At 42.0% G+C, this 24,357-nt stretch overlaps 1 protein-coding gene across 3 annotated transcripts in view; it reads left to right on the top strand.

The window, feature by feature from the left end:
* The window catches only part of ANK2 (ankyrin 2, neuronal), a 239,084-nt gene extending 222,287 nt beyond the window's left edge, over positions 1-16,797 (top strand). For 2 of the 3 annotated variants that reach the window (XM_014960906.1, XM_014960907.1), the window contains 10 exons: positions 868-999; positions 1,569-1,715; positions 3,062-3,344; positions 5,356-5,641; positions 7,467-7,559; positions 8,015-8,098; positions 9,710-9,874; positions 11,090-11,272; positions 12,280-12,371; positions 14,457-16,797. In XM_014960906.1, coding sequence (XP_014816392.1) covers positions 868-999; positions 1,569-1,715; positions 3,062-3,344; positions 5,356-5,641; positions 7,467-7,559; positions 8,015-8,098; positions 9,710-9,874; positions 11,090-11,272; positions 12,280-12,371; positions 14,457-14,640 — 1,649 coding nt within the window. In that variant the 3' untranslated portion in view covers positions 14,641-16,797. The remainder of the gene's footprint in view (positions 1-867; positions 1,000-1,568; positions 1,716-3,061; positions 3,345-5,355; positions 5,642-7,466; positions 7,560-8,014; positions 8,099-9,709; positions 9,875-11,089; positions 11,273-12,279; positions 12,372-14,456) is intronic. The other variant, XM_014960908.1, reaches the window with a different exon arrangement.
* Positions 16,798-24,357: the final 7,560 nt, after the last annotated feature.

Below are 24,357 nucleotides of genomic sequence, written 5' to 3'. Positions count from 1 at the left end.
CCCTGCTAAAACATGACACTCTCTAAAATCAAGTCTGTGCCACTGTAGCGATAATGACAATGAACAAGAATATGAATCCTTCTTTGTGAAGGAGGCAGAAATCTGGAGACCAGGAGTAACAGTAGAAACTTCACGAATTCTCCATGGCTATAACTTGTTTGATGACGTGTTTCACAGTTTGATGATGGCAGAAAGCTGCTCCTGGCTCTGGACACAATAAAGATGGTCCAGACTATTAAATGATTTCTCTTTTCTGGACTGCTGTCTGAGCCTCTGCTACATCAGAAAGACATCAGTTATTCTTAGTTCCACATTTTCAGGTTTTGGTTTTAAACTGTAATTCATAGACATTTACTTTTCTTAAAATGAAACAAGTCCAGGGGAGTAGCAGTATTATGCTTTAATCTAGCCCTACAAAATGTCATTACTTAAAATTAATTATTTTATTAGATTTTGATTAAAATTTCTGAAATATTCAACGTTTCAGAGGAGAGAAAATGCTAAGCATGGCGCTCTGTAGCTAGAAATATTTTTATCTGCTCCTGTGCTATTTCTGCAACTGCACTCTATTTGATGGCTTGTCACTGCTAAATTTTGTCAGTAGTGTTGTGCCTCTGAGAACTAGGAATGGTAGACATGAAGAATAAAAGCTCACACGGACCCATCACTTTGAGGTGTAACACATTTCTGTCTTTGTCATGAGCTTACTGTTTAACAATGCCTCTAAATATAACACAAGGTACACAGAAGCAAAGAGAATTTGGTTTCAGAAAAGTTTGTAATCCACTTTGCTACTGACAGCCATAAAATAGATGTCAAGCAGGGAAAAAGAAAAAGACACTTTACAGAGATGGATTTATTTTTCAGAGCTAGCAAGAGAACTGGATTTCACAGAAGAACAAATTCACCAGATCCGAATTGAAAATCCCAATTCACTTCAAGACCAGAGTCATGCACTCCTCAAATACTGGCTTGAAAGGGATGGGAAACACGCAACAGGTTTGTTTCCAGCTATAGTACATGTAACCGTCTCCAATTTGCTAGTTGAGGTGACAGATGTGTGCTATAATTACAGAAAAAAAAGGGCGGGGGGCAGTAAAATTTAGGCTATAGAAAGAATGCTCATAGATTATACTGAATTTTTTTTAAGCTTGTCTGTATAACATGGCGTATCACAGGATTCTCAGAGAAAGTAGTTTAACCTTGTTCATTTTAGGGAAAGGCAGAATACCTTACAGCAAAAAGAAAGAGTGGAAAAACACTGAGGCCTCTTTTTCCTAGATTGAAAGATGTTTGGGGAAACAAAAAAAATTTGTTAAAGGAAAAAACAAAATGAGTCGTCATTTCTATAGGCAGCCTTTCATTTAATTTTAGATTTTTTTACATAATAATGCTATTTCTATTTTGCAAAATTGCTATTTTTACATAGCAGTGTCTCCAAATGCATCTGTATTTTATATGATATTATGTTGCTAAGTATCCTATATATGTCCTCCATATGGAAAATAGAAGGGAGAAAGCATATGAAATTCTTAACTCAGCTACATGGTGTTGTTCTAATTCCACAGATACAAATCTTACCCAGTGTCTTACAAAAATCAACCGAATGGATATTGTTCACCTAATGGAGACCAGCGGCATAGACTCCATGCAGGTCCACGGCACTCGCACGTACGCAGAGATTGAACAAACAATAGGATTGGACCATAGTGAAGGTAAATGGCTCCTGATCCAGACTGCCCAGGCTGCCTCACCTAAGCCCTAGCTTCTGTTCTGAAACGTTTGATTAGGATAAGCTGTTCACTCTTATGACTGAGCACTGGAATCTCATTTTGAAAGCGCAGGTAGTACAGATGAATGCAGGTAGGGCATCAAAATGGTCCCTATTTCACCAGGTATAAGATTTTTGCATTCTCATAAAACTTATAAATCAAATAAAGGAATTTTGTCAAAAACAACTGCAAATGCTTGTACCCAGTTTAATGGTTTGGGGTTTTTTTTGCTTATACAACTAATTTAATAAAAATTAAGAAGGTTTCATTAGGATTTGACCAAGATTTGTAAAAGGGAAACTACTCCATGCTTTGGAAAAACCTTTGAATTCAAGTATCTAGGATATTGTAATTCTGCTATGAAATTGTTGGGTTTCTTAAGTTTAAAAGTTCAGTAGATTAGATCAATGGTTGTAAACTAAAGAAACGTCTCCAAATTATGTGAAATAAAATTCTCTTTTCTGGAAGTGATACTTTTACATCCTTAATTTAGTATTGACCTAGCAGCTCAGTAAAGTATTAGACAGCTGCAAACATCCCATCTTTAAGAAAATGTAGGAATAGAAGATCGTTTGCTATAATTAGTATTCTGATATCACAGCCAATTAGTTTTAGAAAGCTAACCTCCAAGTCCAGCTCAAGTTCAGTACAAGCAGTTATGTTTTTCTCCAAGCTATTCTTCAGTTAATAGATCCCTAGTGAATATGACTAGTGAAAAACAGAAGCCCAAGCCTGTGACCTTGTAGCCTGTGGAACAGAAACACGTGTCATTTTACATTTTTTGCAGAGTGAGAGCCCTTGCTTTGAGATTAGGGTTTGGGGGTAGGTGGATATGTTTATATGCTTTGAAGCACATAAATTAGCTAGTTCTTACACCTAATCCTGTATGAATTTCTTTGTCCATACTTGTGTAGTTATTTTTTCCATAAGTAGATCAGGGGATGATGAGGGGAAACGATGGGGGAAAACATCACTAAAAGCTATCCTAATCTGCTGGAAAAAAGCTGTTGTGAATCTTCTTTCATACTTTGAGGGTTTACTGTAGGTACATTTCTGGGTAAATTTTATTTTCTCTGTTACTGTCAAGATTCACTATTTGGCAATAGTAGCAGTAAGCCAGTGTTCCTTCTGCTACTTGGAGAGATTATGTACTCTCCCACTCAAGATGTCTGAAAATTTCAAGTAATGTGTCCCATCCAGGGGTTTTAAATGGACAGGGAGAATAAAAAGGACTTCTTGCATCCTAGTAAGACTTGTAATGACATTTCTCATCTCTCTGTTTTTTAAAGGGTTTTCTGTACTGCAAGAAGAACTATACAGTTCAAGACACAAGCAAGAGGAACAACATAGAATATCTAAAGACAGTGATCCAACTGAACACCCTCCCATTGTCTCTGAGGAAGACGTGTCTGTCAGTTATTCTCCTTTTCAGGACTGTACTCCCAGGAGTGAGGCAGAAGTATCAATGGCTGAGCTCCTGAGACAAGCACATAAGGAACAAGTAGAAGCTGAATTCTCAGGGAAACCCCAAGATGTGCCAGAAAAAACATCTACTTCACAACATGAATATTTGTAAGTATTGAAAGACCAGAATGAGTTCTATGTGGAATGGATTATCTCTTCGCTGTGTTATAAGATTTTGCAGTTTTCTTTGAAACATACAAACTCACTAGAATTTTCCTCCAATTATGTGCACCAGCTCATTAGTTCCTACTGCAGGTTTGACTTTTTGTTCCATGTGGAGGAAGCCTTAAGGGTTAGGAGAGAAGGTAATTTTGTCACTGTGAACACAAAGCAATAATTCAGTCTAGTATATATGAAAGAAAAGAGGGATAATGTAGAGGTCAGGTTTTTTTGCAAACTGTGTATACTTTTCATATGTTAGATGGCAACTAATGTTAAACCTAATGGAATTAACAGTAGAGGGGCCTTTCTTCAACTTCAGGATGGCTTTTTCAATTGAGGCAAACATTTTCCAAGTAAGTTATTACTTACCAAGCTCATAACCACATATTAGGAATTAGATTTTTAAAAAATAAATTTCAGATGGCCAAAGGAACAGAAACAAGTTTTTATACAGACAAGAGAAAAGTACTGAAGGGAACAACACATGATAAAATACAGATTTACAAGACCTGCACAGCTTGTCTGGAGCCGTCAGTGGGATTGGTTTCATTTGGAAAGGAACTTGAAAGGAACCTAAAAAGGATCATGTTTCTTTCTTCCCACCTAATCCTAATCAGTTTTGATATTCTGGCTTGTCAGGCCACACCTGGAATACTGTATTCAGTTTTGGTCCCTGCTATGCAAAAAAGATGTGGACAGGCTGGAGAGGGTCCAGAGAAGGGCCACCAAGATGATCAAAGGACAGGGAAGCCTGCCATGTGAGGAAAGGCTGAGAGAATTGGGTTTGTTCAGCTCCAGAAAAGAAGGCTCAGGGCGAGACCTCATCACCAGGTTGCAGTATTTAAAGGGTGGCCACAAAGAAGATGGAGACTCCCTTTTTACAAGGAGTCACATGGAAAAGACAGGGGGTAAAGGGTACAAGTTAATTCTGGTGGGATTCCAGTTGGGTACAAAAGGACATTTTTTCACAATAAGAACAGTCAGCCACTGGAATAATCTCCCCAGGGAAGTGGTGGATTCCCCAACTTTGGACACTTTTAAGATTCAGTTGAGCAGGGTGCTGGGACATCTTGTCTACACCATGTTTTTGCTGAGAAAGTTTGGACCAGATGATCTTTGAGGTTGCTTCCAACGTGGTATTCTATGATTCTTGGGTTCTATGATACATGAAAAGAGAAAAGTCAACCTCAAAAGAAAATTCTAGGTGGTGAAGCGGGTAATGTTTTCACAGTCAACGCAAATCAGAAGTGAACCTTCTCAAGCTAGCATCAGAGTTACAAGGTTACTTGATAAAACTCAGTTAGGTGACAGCTTCATATCTGAAGTCACTATTATTCCCCCATAAGCAAAAGAAAAATATTGCATACACACATGCTTTAATATATGTATTACTTTTATATATGTTACCTGGTAACTCATGTAATAATATGTTTAAATAACTTGCAGCAGCAATTAAATCATAGCAATGTTCAACAGCGAAAATAACATTGCAAACAAAAATAAGATTCCCTACTAAATTTCTGTTTGGTAATGCTCCAGAATTCTACATAAAAGTTAGTCTGTCCTCACCTGCTGCTGTATAGCCAGTAATTAAGTAATAGTTGCTTCACATCCAACTGTAGTGATCCAGTCTCTTTCCACCCAAAAATAATAGGTAATATGTAGATTTATGAGGGCACAAGTGACAGCAAAGCTCACATAAATCCTTTACTAAGACCAAGTTTTGCAGAATTGGGTGCAAAGTTTGGACGTGTATTTGGAGATTTTCTTGGGTCAGAAAGATGAGAGGGATTCCTAGCCAGATTGCTCTATAGTTACTGTCAAGGAGTATCAGTTATTTCTAGACTTTGCAAGACAACAGACAACATAACAATATTTAATCAGTGCATAATTTTCCATTTATGGAAACTGGAAAGCACTACATAGTAGTAACTTCCCTTGAACTTGTAATTCCCAGTGTCACAACTCCTGGAACAGAGCAGACCACAGCATCAGTAACTGGAAAATCAGCAAGTGAAAAATCTGCACACTTCAGTGCGGCAAAGGAAGAGAGAGAAAAACCATCCCCACGGCCCCCATCATCTGCTGAGAGAGGTGACTCTCCAATCATCCAAGAGCCCGAGGATCCCCAACTCCACCAGGATGACCCCTCTCCAAGGAGAAGTAGCCTAGTGATAGTGGAGTCAACTGATGAGCAAACAGAAAATCTTGGAAGAGGCTACGAAGAGGAATCTTTAGAAAAGGTAAATAACAACTTTGCCTCAAAGCAATTGACACAAGAGAACAAGTTTTATATCTCGCTCATTCCTTAAGATGAGAATATTTTTAATCGGCCTAATTAATCCCCATCTGCAACTGAGTCTTTTCTCCTTTTCTCTGTGGTTATAAGGGCTTGCTATAGTCATTTGTATAGAGCTTTTCAAAGCTGAAAAAAATCCCAGATCCTAAAGTCTAGACTGTAATTCTGCTCCCCTTATTTGTCCTGTGGTCTGTGACGGTTACGTCCATGCATGTGAGGGACAATTAGTGTAAAATACAGGTGCAGAAGCAAACCATGTACAAGTGAAAGCTGACAAACAGATGTAGTGAAAGACAAAGTAATAATGTTAAAATTTTATGAAGAAAGCCAAGACTAGCCCAAAGCAGCATAAAGAATGACATGAAAAATACTGTAAAGTAAGTGAAATGGAAAAGAAGCAGCAGGATGTACGTTGCAGAATACTAAGGACGCACTGGAAGAAAAGAACTTGAGAATGGTGTTTACTTAGCATGCAGGCAGTAAAGAGAAAAGGAGACAGGAAATGGAAGAGAAGAGCAAAAACTCTATGAGGTAGGTTATTGGTTGTGTAAGACAAAGGAACCTTATTGCAATGTTTGTAGAGGGGAAGGCATCAAGGGGCAATTAAAGAAAGCAACTGTATGGCTTTTAGTGGGGAATTTAAATTACTTGGCAGATAAAGGTTTAAGAATACATGGTTTTCTTTGCCTGTTCTAAGTGGAAGAAAAGGAGAAAGCATAATTGGGCAGGAAACTAGTTTTATCAGTGAAATTAGAGCAGAGAAAGCGCAGTTCTACTTAAGGAGAAATTGTTTCCTGTTTTGACATTCAGCTAGAAACAGGCTCTTCTTTCTTTGCTGTTTACATTGCCAAATGTTCCAGCTCTAGAATGAAGAGTTTCAGAGCTCTGCCTCTGGAATCTCAGAAAAAGGTTGAATATAAAATGTGTGGGATAACTCACACATTTAAGTTGAAAGATTAGCTACAAAAGGGCTCGATTCAATGGCTGCTGTAGGAAAGGCTACCCTCAAAAGATCGTGTACTTCTTTTTCCCTCCAGTTCTTCTTTATTAAGGTAAAACAACAACAACAATCAGCATCACCAAAAAGAAACAACCCCCCTTATTTCGTTTCCTCTTTTTGCTTTTATACTGTTGATATTTCCCAAGTAGTTCTTTTCAGCTTCTATTTGCCTTCCAACTTCTTCATTTAAATTTTTAATTCTTCCTTATGCAGGAGAGAGAGGAACTTCAACACTTGTTACTAATTTTTCTTGATCTTTCTGGTGCCAAGGCTATTGATACATTCCCCTCTAGTTAAAACTCTTTAGCCCTACTGTCTATATGCTGCATTATGTACTTCCCAGAATAGAGAATTAAAAGGCTTTCATATAATTTTCTGTGTAATTAATACAGAAACCATATGCAATATGTGTGAATTCCAGAGTTGGTATTAGTAATATCTCTTAGTACACCTGCAATGATGCCATGCCACAAATTTCAGGCTTGTCCATGGCAACCTTAGAAGCACTAAGACCACTAGGAGTATCCTTGAGAGTTAGTACCCGAAAGGTTCATCCTTCTTTTTTCAATATGCAAATGAACAGCTAATGTATGGTCAAGTGGCCAAAGCCTCCCATCAGTGTTTCACAGATTAAAGTCAGGTAAGAGACCAAAAATCCTAAAAGCAAAAATTTTCAGAAGTGAAGATGGTTTTAGATGAAAACAAGACAAAACCTGTAAGTACTGCTAGTACCACATACAACAGAGCACTGCTTCCATGCTTCCACTAGGAGTTAGCAGAGGAGTTAGGTGGGCTGGAGATCAGCTCAGACGAGGACGAGATGGTCACTACCAGGGTTGTTCGTCGCCGGGTGATTATTCAGGTACAGAGTGTTGAAAGACTGCACGAGCCTGTGGTGACTGGACCCTGGTACCACCTTTAGGCATGCTGCTGAGACCACCACTTGGCTGGAGTTGCACCTGAAGCTGGAGTGCTCCTGAATAATGCATGTGCATTGAATAAGCCATTCCAATACCTTTTTCTTGGAGGAGGATTCTAGTAATACTGCTAACCCAACTCCACATTCCATTAGATGCCTCAGTAGAAAGAAGATGAAGACTTCATACGCAACATGGTCAACTAACATGTATTTGCCTGTCTGTTGTGACATAACTTTTCTTTGCTTGCCTAAGTACTTATTTGCAGAACAGTTTTTTCTTCTAACATTTCTAAATTTTTTTTTTCATTTTTTAACCAATTAACCAATTTTAAAATTGCTTATTTAAAGTCACCTACATAAAGGCCTTGCTTCGTAAAACTTTGTTCTTTGTCATACAGGCTGATAGTATGCCTGAAATGCCACCAGAAACAGTCACAGAAGAGCAATATACAGATGAACATGGCCACACAGTGGTGAAGAAGGTATTGTCAGTTATGCCCCTTGCTACCTTCTTACTGTCCTATAAAAGGAAGGATAAATACATCCACATACATGCCAGATTTTCTTTTGTGAAGGGGCATGATGTTGAAGAGTAGAGCATGGAAGGAACCAGAATTTCTGTTCATGGGAGATTCCAAAGTTTGAAGAATATTTTGGTTACAGTTTATTACTTAACATGACATATTTTGTTAATTTTCCCACTTAAAGGCAATGAAAATAAACCCACATTTCTGAGAAAAAGTTTTTGCTGTTTTTTAAGAAAAAAATCACCACAAAAACCATGCCACAACAATTTTACCTAAGATCATATTTGTTTGTATTAATGAAACTAATGAAGAGCTGAGTCTGCAAGAGTCACCTAAATCCAAACGTTAGATCTTCAAAGTCTCAACTCAGCTGTGCCTGACCAGGTTCCTAAATTTCTGCATCTGTACATACAGTTCAGTTTTTAGGGCACAAAGAATATAGAAAGTAGTTATTTGTGTGATGATGTCATAAAATAAGCATTTTCAGACCATGCTTATAAAAGTGAATTCTGCACAGCATGGAAGTGGAAGAGGAACTCTTGTGCTCCTTGCTTTATCTGACGACTCAGTGCTTAGAGAATTGGTTTAGGACTTGGCCGAATTCTGCTGGTGGCAAACTCCATCTTCTGTCTCCCAAGAAAACATCGTAGGCCCTCAGCTGGATAGCATGTCTCTGGAGGCTGTTTGAATTCATATTAAAATAAACAACCCCAGCCAAATATTCCTGGGCACGATGTGCAAGAGCGAGCATGACTCTATTCTTCTGGGTAGGTCCGTGCCTGGGAGGCCATTACCCCCTCATCTGTGACTCTTAGAGATACATGACGCAGCCAGACTGAGCATCACATCAAATAAGCTTTTGGAAGAAGGGGGAGGTAATGGCTTAATGTTACCTTGTCAAAAGAGGCTGGGAAAGCATGTAGAGCTCCAGGTCCTCCACAGACGGATGCATACCCGTCCTCCTGAGAAATTTATCTCATCTCGAACCCTCTTGTTCTCTTCTCCTCCTCTTTGTTTGGCTTGCCAATGCCTAGAAAGCTTAAGCACCAGATTAGTCTCATAACTAGGTTAATTCCAGCTCACTAGTTGGGCAGTGGTTAGTGCCATCCGTGTTACAATGTGGTGTCCAAGTCCCTCTGTGAATCTAGTTCTAAGCATTTGATAGCCAAGCTGCTTACCTCTTACTTTCAGAAGCCTTTTTGGAAATACCCGTCCAAAACTGTTTGCTAGAAGTTGTGCAGTTATAAAGTATGTTTTCTCTCTAAAATACTATCCCTCTTTTCCTAATAGTAACTATTGCTTCAGAGGGTCATTCCAATATCTATATTGTGCCCACTTGCAAAATAAGTTTATGGAAGCTTTGCTGTGTGGTAAACTAAATAGAGCAAATGCATCAACTTGCAGGTTGTTTTTAGTACATGTCTTAAAGACTAAAACACTGAACCATCTATGTAGGTTTATCTATGTAGGAAAAATGCCTTTTGAGTAGAAAATACTATATAGAGAATAAGAAGGAATATGTTATTGTTAATTCTCTTGGGACCAAGCTCTATTTCATTCCTTCAGGTCACTAGAAAGGTCATCCGGCGATACGTTTCTCCAGATGGCACAGAAAAAGAGGAAGTCCTAATGCAAGGAACACCACAAAATCCTGTCACTGTTGAAGAAGGAGATGGCTACTCCAAAGTTGTAAAACGGGTCGTGCTGAAGAGCGACAGTGAGCACTCAGAGGTCAGATCTTCTACTTCCCTTGTGATGGTACAAAGCAGCAGAGCACCAACAGTGTATTTAGTAACTACATCTTAATCATGCCAGCAACACTCAGTTTTCAATGATACTTTAAAAAGTTTTCTTCCAGATGGAAAAGCCTCAGAATAAAGACAGGGAAAAGATGGGGGGCAGGCAGGAGGGCAGGGAAAGAGGGCAGTTAGCCCTGAAAATAAGTCAGGATACAGATTCTGTGATTTATGGGAAGTACCAAATTAATAATGAAAGCAGCTTTGTACTAAGATACAGGTAATTAAAAAGAAAAAAACAACCTGAAAAGGTAAGTTCTTTTCAGTTTATTTTTTCCTGCCTTAGTTCTCCACATAGCCCTACAGACATTAGTATCAGCAAAATTTAGGTTGTGACAGAGGGTCAGAAGCTAGTAATGGGGCTTGCTTTCCACAGTACTGCCCTTGAAAGCGACATTTAGCAAGCAGTCATTAGAAATGCTAAGAGTGTAATTCTCTCTTGCCAGAATTAATCATCAGAATTAATTCTTAAAGAGTAAGGTAACAAGAAAACAGTAATTTTTTGTAGTGAGCTGACCGTACTAGAGGTACTCTTTATCATATGGAAACCATATACATTACATTCATATTTTGCCAAACAAAATCATGTTTGTCCCTTTCCCATGGCATTCTAATATTCTCCTGTAAGAGTTTCTTGGTTTTACAAGTGTGACTCATCTCTTGGAAGAGTATCTTAAGATTAAGATATGGGCTGATACCACTAGCTCGTACTACCTGTGTGAATGCAGCAAGGATTCACAGCAGGAGGTCCACTTGTCACTTGGTGTAACTCCAGTGGCCTTGGCAGGTCAGCCAGCAGGGCAGCCTGTGGTGTGGTGGAGGGCAGCTGCCCTCAGGCCTCCACTGCCCTCTGGTTAGTTCAGGTTCCAGAAGCAGTTTTCACCCTGCCAGATAAAGCTTCTCTGCAGAATAAATTTTCCAGGGCTGTTCCTGGTGTCTGAACATCTTAGAATGTCTCCTTCTGGAGCTGTAAAGCAGGTAATAAAATGTACGCTCAGTATTTTGATGTGTACATGCAGAGAGTGAGACAATTCTTATATTCTTCTTCTCTGTGGCAATGATTAAGAAAGAATGACGGAGAAACTAGCAGCTTTGTTAGTGTTCACTGTGCAATTAATATCCAGTATACTTCTGCTTTCTAACCATACAGGTGACCCTGTCTGAACCTGCTGTTTTGCCTAGTGCCTCCAAATTCCAGTCTGAGCCAGTGGAAGGCCGGAAGGTCAGCAAAGTCATAAAGACCACTGTAGTGCAAGGAGAGAGAATGGAGAAACACCTGGGGGATGCTAGCTTAGCTACTGATCTTCCATCAGCCAAAGAGGACTTCGAAGAGGTAAAAATGCCTTTTAAAAATAAATATTAAAACAAATATCACAACATACGTGAGAACAAATTGTACTCTATTGAAAGTTTTGTTGATAGAGTGTCATACTCATCTACTGAGTATAAATCTCTGTTGTTATACTCATGTTATATATGCCAAGTTACAAACGGATTAGTATATAAAGTGTGTATACGTGTGGGAAGCTAAAATCACAGAATTAGCTATGAAACATTCTACGATTCTAAAAATACCCCTGGAGGCTTTCAGTACAGTTGTTAGAAATCATGGGCAAAGCAGCAAAAACTGTCACATAGAGGTTCAAAGAAATGGCTTGGGAAATAACAGTTTTTTCCCAGCTTGCCAGCTTCTGGTGTATTAAATGAAGAAGCCTGCTGAAGATACCACAGACGAACCCACGAACAGCCAGAAGAAAAACAAAAATGCTGCCTTTTTTTGTGTTTTCTAGGAAGTATCAGTAACAGCAGATACTCTGCAGAAAAGTTTGCCAGGCTCCATTCCCTGTTTCTCCCTTTTCAGTACAGTCAGGGCACAGAAGTATCACCCATCATTTCTGTGTGTACTGTCTCTGCACTGCCAGCACTGAGAACAGGCAGTGGGAACAAGCTATACAAGAAAGAGTATTTTCTGTGACAGGAGAAAGGTCACTGTAACGACTGTTGTAAACAAATAAAAAGGATAAGTTCTACAAGGCCTTGAGTTGGGCACTTCAAAGTTGAAAAGAAAGTGCCAAGATGTGCCTCAGTACAATTATTAGTGGAATGAAACTATCCTATATAAGAAACTGTACCTGATCTGTACATTTGAGAAATATTTGAGAGGATGCAAATAGCAGGCAGATGCTTCTCTTACTTGTCTAGTCATCATGTTCTCAGCTTTCAACTTCATTAATATAAAGCACTAAGGCATGAAGAGCAATTATCTTGTGTCCTAGGTTTTTGGGTTTTGTTTTAATTTGAAGTTTATGTTTTAATTTGAAGTTTATGTTTTAATTTGAGGCTTTGAGCTATACAGGTAACCAAATGAAAGTCAAACTCCCCGCTTTAGTAGAGAAAGAAATCATGAAAGAGGACGGATCAATTATTAAAAGGTTTGGCTTGGCATGTCAATGAACTGTTACTAGAAAAGGATTAACAAACTCGTAATAAATGAGTGGATTTAAGTGAGTGTTTGAAGTGAAACCACTGGCAGCAGCATCTCAAGCTTTATTTGCAGAAGCACTAAAGATTATTACTAACATTCTGTTACAGGAAGGGGTATATGCACTGGGAAGGTCTACGTTCACTTGGAAAGACTGGGTGAAGAGGGGTGTGGTGGGTTCACCATGGCCAGGCACCATGCAGCTGCTCCCTATCCCTCCTGTCCCACCAGGGAATGGGAGAACAGGAACAGCAACAGTGAGAAAACTCATGGGTTGAACAAAGACAGTTTAATAAGCAAAGGAAAGAGGGAAGAGCAACCAAACAAGTGATGCAAAGGCGATCACTCACCATCTCCCACAAGCAGACTGATACCCAGCCAGTTACTGAGCAATGGTCACCTTGGAAGATAGAACCCACCGACCCCCCAGCTTCTTCCTCTACTCCCAGTTTTTATTGCTGAGCGTGGTTCTGTATAGTGTGACATAACCCTTGGGCCTGTTCGGGTCAGCTGTCCTGGCTGTGTGCTCTCCTGGTCTCTTGCCCACCCCCAGCCTGCTCACTGGAAGGGCCAGTGGGGAAAAAAAAAGAGCAGTAGCCAAAGCACTGGGCTGTTACCAACATGGGTTCAGGCCCAAATGGGACACAGGGCTCCTCACGGGCTGCTGTGAAGAGAGTGAAGTGCATCCTGGCCAGAGCCAGCGCAAAGGGGAAGGGCTGCTGAGCTGATTTCGTAGGAGGCAACACAAGAACAGCAGCGCGATTTACAGTTAACAATATTAATCAAGGTTACTTCAAAGATATTTTTTTCATGCCAGTTGACTCTGTGATAATTTGAACATTATCAAAATAGGCCAGAGGATATATGGACACATATATATATATAGACACATGCATATCACAGTTGGGCCTTGTGAAGAATGAGGCAGGGCAGATAGGAAAATATTTGGGAGAAAGAAAAAAAGCTACTGTAGTGCAGTAAGTGTATTCATTCCTACCACACACAACTTGAGCCGAGGCTGCTACAGGCAGGCATCTTTTACACACCTTTTATTTCAGAGCAGTTGAATGGCCATCTGGGGCGGTAAAGCCAACCTTAACATCTGAAAGCACATCTTGACCAAACTGTGTCTGATTGTAACAAGCTGTAAAACCAGTTTCACTCGGCGGGATGGTGTCACAAGGACACGCTGAGAGCTAGGGGACCTGCTGCTTCTGCTTTTCAATGAAGAGTGAGCATTCTTGTCAAAGTGCTCCATCCAAGGGAGGGATCTTTGGGTCGTTCAGGTCAAATTAAGAAGTGTCAGCTCTTTGATAAAAATTGAGCTATTCCTGGCTGAGCACACAGGAATTTCCAAGGGTGCTTGGCTTCCCATGGTCCTCTCTCAAGTACAGTGACCAAAAATTGGGCTTCTGGATAAGGCTAATCAAGGGACACCCAGCTGTCCTAGAACAACTACATTTATTTGCCTAGATCTGGAGGGGAGTTGGTGAGGTTTAAGGTTCTGACTAGTAGAGCAAGATGGTTCCCGTGAGGTATGGAGTAATTAACAGAATAGTTTAGGGTACTAGATTACCACAAAAGCAGTTTTACTGGCTGTCAGAAGTAAGACTTGTTCAGAAATAAGTGTTCAAGAAATTAATCGGCTTAAATTACTATTGTACAGGACAACTCTGTTGTTGAAGTTAAATACTGCAAATAGGAAGGTCTTGTGTGAATTTCAACATAGGTTGCATGTCTGTGTGTTACCGCATGTTTTTTGCTGGGCATCTAAAACTGTATGCTTAATCAGTGTACACAGCTTAATTACTATTAGTTTACATTATGAAACCCAATTAAAGCAGTGGTGTGTGTTATATTCAGAATGCATAACAAATATCTGACTTCAGTAGCTGGTTTTAACTACCAGCTACAGTTCTTCTCATGTCATTTTGAATGAAAAAGCCTTAAAACTGCAGCTGAAAATTAGCATTTTTTTTAAACCTTCGGGAACTGTGGGCTTTTAAAGACAATGTTCTTATTTATTTTGTTTTAGGACAACACTAAGTAAAGCCAGCACGCAGAAGAGGACTGTGATGAAGGATCAGTATGGAAAACACGTTCACATAGAAGAGCTGGAAGACACACCAGAAGCACTACCACAGGATGACCTCCAACATGACCTCCAGCAGCTTCTTAGACACTTCTGCAAAGAGGACTGGAAAGAGGAGGCGAAGTGAGAAGCTGCCACCCCTCAAGAACACCACATAACCATCCATCCCGCGTGCAGCAGTCATCTTCTCTAGGTGTAGACATTATTACCTACATAATCACTGGAAGACACTGCCATTTCTACTCGTGCAGATGCAGTGAATTCATTTCTCCCCCCACCTACCCACCTTTCCCCGTATTTGATTTTGAGTTTTTGTTATTTTTTACCCTGTGAGCTAATTTGTGACCAAAGATAGCATCCTTCATTCAGGATGATTTATCCACCGAATCGTCGTCTTTGTGCTGTACTGGGAATTTGTCAGCATCATCACTTCTCACTGTTCCTTTGCTTCTGCACTAGCTTCATGAGATTGCATTTGTCAAGCAAACTTCATCGACAGGCCTCTTCAAGTGACTATGTACATGCATCATAAAAAGGGAGTTAACACATAAACTGTATATAGCAAGAGTATTTGGACTTACAAGACTGCAGAGAACACACTGCCTATGACTCCAATTAGCATCATGGATTACAAGGTCTATTGACACTGCTGAACAGCGATTAATAACATAATGTTAACACAATCGACTGCAAACACAGACTGACTGAGGAGGAAGCACTGCAGATCTCCTGCATCCGTAAGACTTCCAGTTTAGGGATCTATTATAGTTAAAGGCTCTAAGAGTCAGGCTAAAAACCTGGAAATTCAGCTGTTCTCATGAAGCAACAGCTGACTGTGGCCATTAATACTTCTAAGACCTTTGGACAGCCACTTAAAGATTTCCAGAAAAAGAAAAGAAAAAAAAAAAAAAAGAATACCCAATTAGGTAACCAACTTGCTAGCAGCTATATCTATGGCACATTTGCATACGGTATTAAAATCTTTTAGATCTGGACATGTGGCAGGGTGTATTAAACAATTATAACTACAGTAGTTTCCTGTTTTCATCACTGCTTAGCAAACCACACTGTCTTATTGGTGGTACTTCCTGCTGGCCACTGCACTGTAGATAACTAGGGGAGAAAGACTTACCCACTATACAAGGAGAGTAATTAATTCACCGTGTTTTATCAAGATTGCCTCTTATCCGATACATGCATGTGGCATTTGAAGGTCAAAACCAAACCCTCCTATAATCATGTCAGCTTGTTAGCCCTCTTAGCACTGAGCGAGCAGTTTTTACCTTCCAATCAAGTGTTTTTTAAAGAGAAAGTGCTCACAATCCTTGAAAGCCAGTTTCTGTTCATATTTTCTTATCTATATATATATAATATATATATTTCTAAACCAACCCTCTGAAAACCATGATGGCATGTCTGCACTTTTATTTTCAAAAAAGGGAACATAGAGATCTGACATTTTGGGTGTCCTGTACCTTAAGATTCAATGGAGGGAGCTCTGTAGTGTTTTAGCTTATGTAACACACACAAACACACTAACTAGATGTTTTTAACCAGCTAATTGATTTTTTTAATAGTGTACTCAAAAACCAGGGTAAAACGAATCCTCTCCTCTATGAGTAATACTTTTTCCAAGCCTATCTGGCCTTCTACAATTATAGAGTTGTTTGGTTTTTTTTTAATGACTCACTCAGTGCTCAGAACAAGGGCACTTCCTCATTAAGGTAACGATGCCAAAAGCATGAAAACATCTTGGGAGTTCTGACTTCCTGCAGGCGAAAGAACCCGAGGTGCCGTGCTCACACTTTTTTTTGGCAGGCAGGAAAAACAACAACAACAAAAACACCAAAAAAAACCCCAAAAGTGTTTTGGCAGCCAAACTGAACGAGACCCATGATGAAACATTTCACAGCGCATCATGGCTTTCTTACCGTCGGAGACAGCACAGGATGATCTTCAAGGATGGGGCTCTAAAGAAATGCATTTCTGTTGTGTTATTTGCGGTGCAGATGATGTTCTGTGTAACAACATAATGGTTATTCACCTCTTATTTTGATTTTTTGCTGTGTTATCAAAGAACTTGAATACTGTGAGAAGAAGTGAATTTTAAGTTGACGAATCAGCATCTTGTTCCCATGGTGATAACACTAATTGAATATATCTATGAGGGCATGTATTAGTTAAAAATTAAAAAAAAAAAAATACAACACTAACAATACATAGCTGCAATGTGTACAATGGCTGATTTAACTAAATAAAAATGTACAAGTGTTAAATGTAGAAATAACGACTCACTCTCTTTTACTGCCAGTGCAGCATAAAAAGGAACAGCACCCATTTGGGTACCTTAACTGAACTATAATTATAATTCCTCTGTAACCAATTCCCTAAGATTATTATTTTTTTTTAATTCTGCTATTCAGCACTGATTGGTAGGTGTCAGTCTGTTAAAACAGTCAGATCAATTATTTTTTTTTTACATCATTGTTAATAGTTTTTTAAAGGGTATGTAACCATGTTTTCTAGTTATTTCATTTGGCCTGAAATTGTGCAATTTCCTTTCAAATATGGCCTAGACTGTGTGTTACAGTCTCATTTTTCAGTGCCCACTACAGAGAAGGAGGATAGGGAAGAAAAACACAGGGTGAAATTCTGCCACGTCTTACATCCTTGTAAAGCACGGGAAATACTGGGAAGTTTTGTTGCCAATTTAAAAGAGCAAAGACACACACATGGAAATATCTCAGTCCAGTTCATTACCTTGTGTTTGTGCTTCGCTCTTCCTGTTCCAGCAGGTGAGCCTGAGCATCATCTCTTCCTCTTTGTAATGCTGCAGTTGCCACTTCGTGTTCTGGTGTCAACACGACTCCATGGCAGGAGCTGTCAGGATAGTAGGACTACATAAAAAAAAAAAAAATTAAAAAAAAGGCAGCTGTAAAAGCTTCCAGCTGTGCTGGAGATCAGGTGTTCCTCAGAAGTGCCCGAAAGCTCCTCTTTGTGTCTCTGGGTGGTTGAAAGGTAGGAGACAACATCCAGAAACCACTCCCCAGGCCACCGCGTCCTCATCTTGTCTCTGAGCCTGGAAACAGACAACAGAGCAGCAGAAACAAACCCTTCCACGTAGCTAGAAAGACCCCTTCCCAGCATCTGCCTGTGCTGAGTGATAAAACACGGCCCTTTGTGTTTTTTGGGGTGCACGGGAGGAAGGCGGATGTCACCGGGGGCAGTGAGCAGGGCTGGGTCCCTCTGCCATGGCTGTGCAGGAACGTCCATACAGAAGGACACAATGACCAGAACATTACAGCAAAGCACTCGCTCACCTAGCAGGGACCCTAAACCTGTCCCAGTCCCCTGAGAGGACAACTGTGCCTGACAAAAAGCAGGGCAGAGCAATAGAGGCACGTCAGGGCTGTGAAACATCCTGCGATCAGGTCAGGAATGGGGCTTCACATCAGCAAATGCGGGTTCAAACCAGCATCTCCCTCTTTCTCAATAAGTGTGTGTTTATCTTCAGTTGCTTCAGCTGAGACATCCCTTGGCCAGGAAACCTCCATTGATCTGAGGTGGGAACTGGCTTCCAGCCCGTGTTTCAGCCTGATGAGGAAACATGGCTGGATGGCCAAGGGATCAGTTTGGTCTTAGTTCAAGACAAGACAACGAGCGCAAAGGGAGAAGTTATTTTTCCCCTCCTGTTTTTTTGAAAGCCAAAAAGAAAATATCAGTATTGCCTCACTGGCTTCAACAGTAGCAGAAGTTTTGGGGAGGACATGAGAGAAGCGTTATCCTGGAGACAGAGGAAGGGCGGAGACAGAGCCTGGAAGCCATAACCTGAGAAACGAAGAGAACAGGAGCGGTGTTTAGGGTAGGAAGGTCCCATTGCAGTACTTGTGTTGGTGAGTCCTTGTCTCATCTGCTGGGTCCAAACAGCACATTCCCCCGACAGTCAGACGAGTCAGAGAGCCTGTGCATTTTCAGGGCATGTTTTAAAATGCCAAAGAAACAAAGGCTCTAACTGCAGAGCCCCCCCAGCTTTAGTCAACACCCTTATTTGTTGACGAGGCAGTAAAATAATTTTTCAATCGTTCATACTAGAGATAAATGAAGACACAGGCGGCGCCCAGTCCTCCCTGCTCTACAGGGGGCTGTTGTCACTCTCCCAGTTGGAGACTACTGAGGTGAAGAGAAAAAAGATTTAGAGAAATAAATGAATCCAAGACACTCAGAGGACTGCTCCTTGAAATAATGCAAATGGGGGGGGTCAAGTCAGCCTTTTTCTCATTCACCAACAGTCTATGTTTCACAATAAAAATTAAAAAAAAAACCCTGTGCTAATCAGTAGGTTTGAGCAACTAATAATAATAAAAATAAACAGCAAACCCCCAACCCTTCCAGCCCCAGTCAAACCAAACACAGCAAGGAGAACATGAGGAGCATCTGGAGGACCACATCTTCTCCCTAGCCCTGCCCAGCAGGCCACAGTCACTTGGTCCCAGGCTGGTGGGACTCTCCTCCAGCCATTTCAAGTTGTTCCCAAAGGGGCAGGAGACACCAGCCTCACCTCTGCAGGCTTCTTGACACGCTTGTCTTCGTGTCTGTTAGTACTAACAGAGGTGGATTTCTATTGCTACCTCTGGTGCTGCCTGCAAAAATGGGGGGAAATCAATAAAATAAAATGTATGAAAGCTGGTTGAACCTTCCTGAGGCCAGAGGGAATAAACCTCCAGTAGCTGGCATTGCACAGGACTTTTATTGAACAGCCACTAGAGGGCAGCAACTCCCCAGTCTTTAATAGAAAAACCACAAGAAAACGCCCATGGATTTTTGAAGTCAAATACTCCAGTATTGGTAAGAAACTGCCCACCCCCTATTCCGAATTCTAGAACTTAAAAGAACATGCACGTTCTATTTACATACACACACACAGAGTTCTCCCCTGCGACAGCAGGGTAAAAGTCAGGCAAAAGAAAGTTTCAATCAGGGTATCAGAATACTTTGGGAATATTTCCATGTATTTGCTTAAAAAGTCTTTACATCCCTTCCCTGTTTACGTTCCGTGGCTACTGAAGCAGGTGCCTTGTTGGGGGCACCCAGAGCAGTGCATTTCACTAAGGCATATTAAATCACGTATTAAAGCAAGTTTTGTACTTGCACCCCCAACTGTTCCCATCACACAGCCAGAGGCCACAAACACACCCTGCGGCCAGTGCTCCCAGACCGACCACAGCAAAACAGCTGAGGGGATTTTTCCTTTTCTTCTTTCATTTTCAATTTCAAGCACTTTCTTCCTGATCTGTAAACACAGAAATTGTTGTCAGATTTAATTCATTTATAGCCTGGGAAACAATTTTTTGTGGTCAACTGGGGCAAAGCAGTTCCTGCGCCAAGCAGGCAAGTAACCAACAATAAATGGGGGAGCTGACAACACGTTTTCAGAGTCATAACACATTGCTGTGGGGTTAAGAACAGACATGATTTCAGTCACTATTAAATTAACATATCTACTATGCAAGTGCCCCATTCACATGCAGGTACCAGCTCTAAGAGCATCTCTTCTCTGACCATCTCACCACGGGTCTTTATCCACCAATCGCGTAGCAGCACGTCATAGCAATGCAGGTGCTTAGCCTGCTTTAAAAATCTGATTGCCTCTATATTCTATTGCCCTCTTCTCCCCACACAGAAGTCATTATAAATTAATCAAGTCGCTGTGGACCGCCGATGCATTCAGGGTACAACATGAATGGTACTCAATAAACAATTCTTCTTTTTGTCCTTGTTTCCTTAGATAACCAGGTAGTGGCCAGACATAATAATTCCATAATCCCACTTTCAGCCAGGAGCTTGGCCCAAGACTCACCTACCACAAAGATACTTTCTGCTGTTGCTTTTTCTGTGGCTGTCCACGACAATAACCAAGTCCTTCACAAATGTTATCTGCACAAAGAATGAGAAATAATAGACAGACAGAAAGGTTATACAGTCCCGAGGGGGGGGTCTCTGTTGCTCTTACCTGTCAAGTTGTCCTCTGCCAGGACCAGGACAGTTTTAGCATCCCTGTTCCCTCTGGAGCCGAGCCAGACCCCCCACCCTGGGGATGCTCACAGCACTTGGAGCTGAGCACAGTTTCAGAAGAACTCGGCCACCTCACACCCAGCAAACTTCAAACCCGGGGGAAAGGGTGACGAGAGGGGTCACTGCAAACCAGAACACCTGGGCAGAGCTGGAGAAGCTGGGGTGCTGCTGGAGGAGATGCAGTAGCTCAGGACGAGTCAAAGCCACTTTGTCACTTGGGATTATTTTCCAGGGTGTTTGGCATTTCTTTGGGGTACAATGCACAATACGTTGCCTGTTACTTTTACTCTTGTTCCACTTTGTAAGGAAAGTGCCAAAGCCCTCTGTAACCTGATGGGTAATTGATCCAAAGGTACACACATGGGAAAGGACAGGGATTTACTCTGTGGGGAAGACTCACAGCTGCTCCTTTCCCTCCTCTTAGGATGACTGCTTTACATTTAACAGTAAGATTGCACGGGCATTCATTAAATCAAAATTGTAACAGCACGTTTCAATAAATGAATTTTATGTGTTTCGTGGTATGGAGGTCCTGGACCCCAATGCCAAGACTTCTACACTGCAGCCACCCTCAAAGGGGTGCAACAGGATCTCTTACATTTGGGTAAGAATCCCACATGGCTTAAACCATTTCTGCAGAATCTAAGGAAAGTGATACACGGACTGTCCTACACTCTCTTTATCCCACAACTTTGCTGCCCTGCTGTAAGAGACCAGAGAGCACACGGCCTTCCATGAGAGAGCTGCTCTATGAGACAAGGCTCTACACACAGGAACTCAAGCACATTTTAATAAGAGAATTCAAAAAATATATAAATAGATAAAGACACCAACAAACCAAACCAACAAAAACGTAAAGCAGCAACTCAAAGTTGTCCCCCTTTTATTTCCTAGGAAAACAGGGACAGGCACAGGGAACAGATGGTCCTTGTAGCCCAGGATCTTCTTTCTGGCTGTGGTCAATAATGGCCATGTGAAGAAAGGCGAGAGGAGCCAGGGAGGCAGAGGATGGCCAGAGGATGGCTGTCCCTGCCCTGGCAGCTGTCCCCCTCCCTCTGGGCCACACTCACAGCCCACCACCGAAGGCTGGGTTGTGAGCATGAACAGATCTGGAAATGCAGGGACCACATTCTCTGTCCCCGGGGGTTTCACACCACGTGCTCCTCAGATTTGGGACCAGCGCAGGCGGCTCGAGCTGTTTCAGTGCCAGGGCAGGAGGTTTCTGCTCCTGAGGAAAAGCAATTGCTTCAACGTGCCTTTCTCTGGCAGCAGGTTACGCTTAACACGCTGCCAGGTTCCCCTGGCTTGGGAAAGGGAACGACTCTGAATCACTGACAACAGCACAGGAAACCTGCTTAAACTGAGGAGTGCTTTCTGAGCCCAAGTAAAGGCATTTTGAAAGCCCCAAGTGGCTTCTGTGACCTCCCATTCGCAATGGACTGGGATCGCCCAGAGGTTTCCAGTTGGTGTGGGGAACGGGTCATCACTGGAGGGGAAAAAAGCAAAGTGATGCAAAGTAAAGCCCCTGATGAGAAGCACAGGGGCAGCTCGCCCAGACCTCTGCAGGCAAACGCCAAGCTCTCTCTCACCTGCAATAAAAAGCATGAAGGGCCAAAAGCTTCTTTACAGAGGCTTCAGCCTTTGCTTTTTAGATGCTGCAAAAACGTGTGTAGCAGCAAAGCTAACAGCATCTTGGTAAATAGATCTTGCCAGCCCGTGTGGCATTTTTCACACATAAAAGGCATGGACCACGCAGGTGAAAATAAGTAATTAGAAAAATCAGCATGTAATGGGAACAGTCTATGCTACTGGAAGAAATTCAATAATAAAATGCAATCACTGCATTGTGTGCATATTTACTGCCTAACATGTTAGTTTCCTCAAAAATATTTAGAGATGCTGCTTGTAAACTGTCCAATAGTGTTTACTTTTATAAAGCACTCAAAACACATTTAAAAGCACTTGGCCTGAAAGTATTTCTGGTGCTGTGAGGACACAGAGTAAAACAGCTCAGTTTGCCTTTCTGTGGACAATTGTTTGAAGAACCATGAACGGTGGGAAGGGGCCTTAAAGACCATCGAGTTCCAACCCCCCTGCCATGGCCAGGGACACCTCCTGCCGTGGCCAGGGACACCTCCCACCAGACCAGGTTGCTGAAGAAGAGCCGGCATCATCCTTGACAGTGCTGGGGAGGGGGCAGAGGCTGCTGCCTCCCCCAGACCCCGGGAGCCTCCAGTGCCCCTCACTCTGCTGGGGGGACCCTCAGCACCCTCTCCCCTGGGGCAGGGGCTGCCCAGGGCTGGGGGCACGTTCTGCCCTGGGCTTTGCTTCTGCGGCTCTTCAGCACCTCAGTGGCCTTTGCTGCTGCTTTTCTCCTATTCTGTTTTTGGCATGTTTCTTTGTGGGGTTTGGGGTTTGTTGGTTTTCTTTTTTTTGTTTTTTGTTTTTTGTTTTTTTTTTCCTTAGGCAGGGGCTTTGCAGGGTCAGGTTTGCTTCTTCACTGGCTTTTTCCTCAGCACCGGCTGCCCATGGTGTGGGTGGTTGGGTCTGCTGGTCATTTCACTTCTTTTGCAGCTCCACTTTTTATCTTAGTAATTTTTTTTTTAATTGATTTTTTTTTTCTTTATCAGTTTAATTTTAGTTACCTTCTTTTTTATAATTTTTTTTTTACTTCTTGCTTTTTCCTTTTTTCTTCTTTCCCCTGTTTTTATTTTTAAAACAATTCTTCCTTTTTAAAAAAAAATCTTGTTTTTTTCCTCTTTTTTATGTTTTCCTTTTGTTGTTTTTTTTCTTTTCCCCCCATTTTTTTCCTTTCTCTTTTCCTATTATGCTCCCAGCAGCCTCGGGGCAGCCCCACAGCTGTGGGCCCTCCCCAGCTGATGAGAAAGGACCTACACCTGGGGTGGGCTTGGCTGGAGGTGGAGGGAGTGAAGGGGATGTTATGGTGGTTTGAGGTGTGGGTGCTTTTGTGCAGAGGGGGTGCAGGGAGGAGGTCAGGGGCTACTGAAACCCCCAGGGTTTGGGTTTTGCTGCTGCCCTTCCTCCCTTGGGGTGCCCGAAGCCTCACGTTTCTTGATGGCAGTGGTGGCTGGAGCCTGCAGCCATCCCCAGAGCAGCAGGTCACCAGTGATGGCTTTAGGAGTCCCTATGGTGGCCATGGGCAGCCCCTCTTACCCCACTGTGGTAGAGCTGGAGCTGCTGGCTTGGGTCTGCTGCTGGGGTGCAGCCCCAGAGAGGGGCTGTGAGGAGTCTGGAGACCAGCCCTGGTCCACGTGATGGTGTCTGACACAGTTCTGGGTGCTCTGACATCTCCAGGAGCATCCCCAGGGCTGGATGGGCTTGTGCCTCACTGTGGGGGCTTGCCCCATGCCACCCCTGGGCTTCTGGGCTGTGCACTGGGGCTGTGGGACCAGCCTGGGAGTGGCCCAGTGCCTTGCTCAGTAGCATTGGACAGTTTTAAGTAGAGTGTATTAATTAAGATTACAATTTGGTGTGATTTGTGCTGTTTGCTTGGCTTTACTTAGCAGGAGTAAATAGATTTGCCAAAGCCATTAGGCTGTGAGAAAGTCGTTCTCCTCAGTAGTTTCCCAGCAGCTGGCACAGCGCTGCATTTAGTCTTTGGGCATGGAAAGGTGTTTGATATCACACTGATGTTTTGGTCATGTCTCTCCCAAGTCCAGGACTTTTTGGTTGCCCATGTTCTGCCATCGAGTGCGGGTGCACAAGGAACCAGAAGATACCAAGGCTCCAACCCTTGATGTAAACTGCAAAT

The sequence above is a fragment of the Calidris pugnax genome, unplaced genomic scaffold, assembly GCF_001431845.1.
Source record: "Calidris pugnax isolate Ruff unplaced genomic scaffold, ASM143184v1 scaffold573, whole genome shotgun sequence".
Classification (NCBI taxonomy): domain Eukaryota; kingdom Metazoa; phylum Chordata; class Aves; order Charadriiformes; family Scolopacidae; genus Calidris; species Calidris pugnax.
This window is presented reverse-complemented; position numbering and strand designations above follow the sequence as displayed.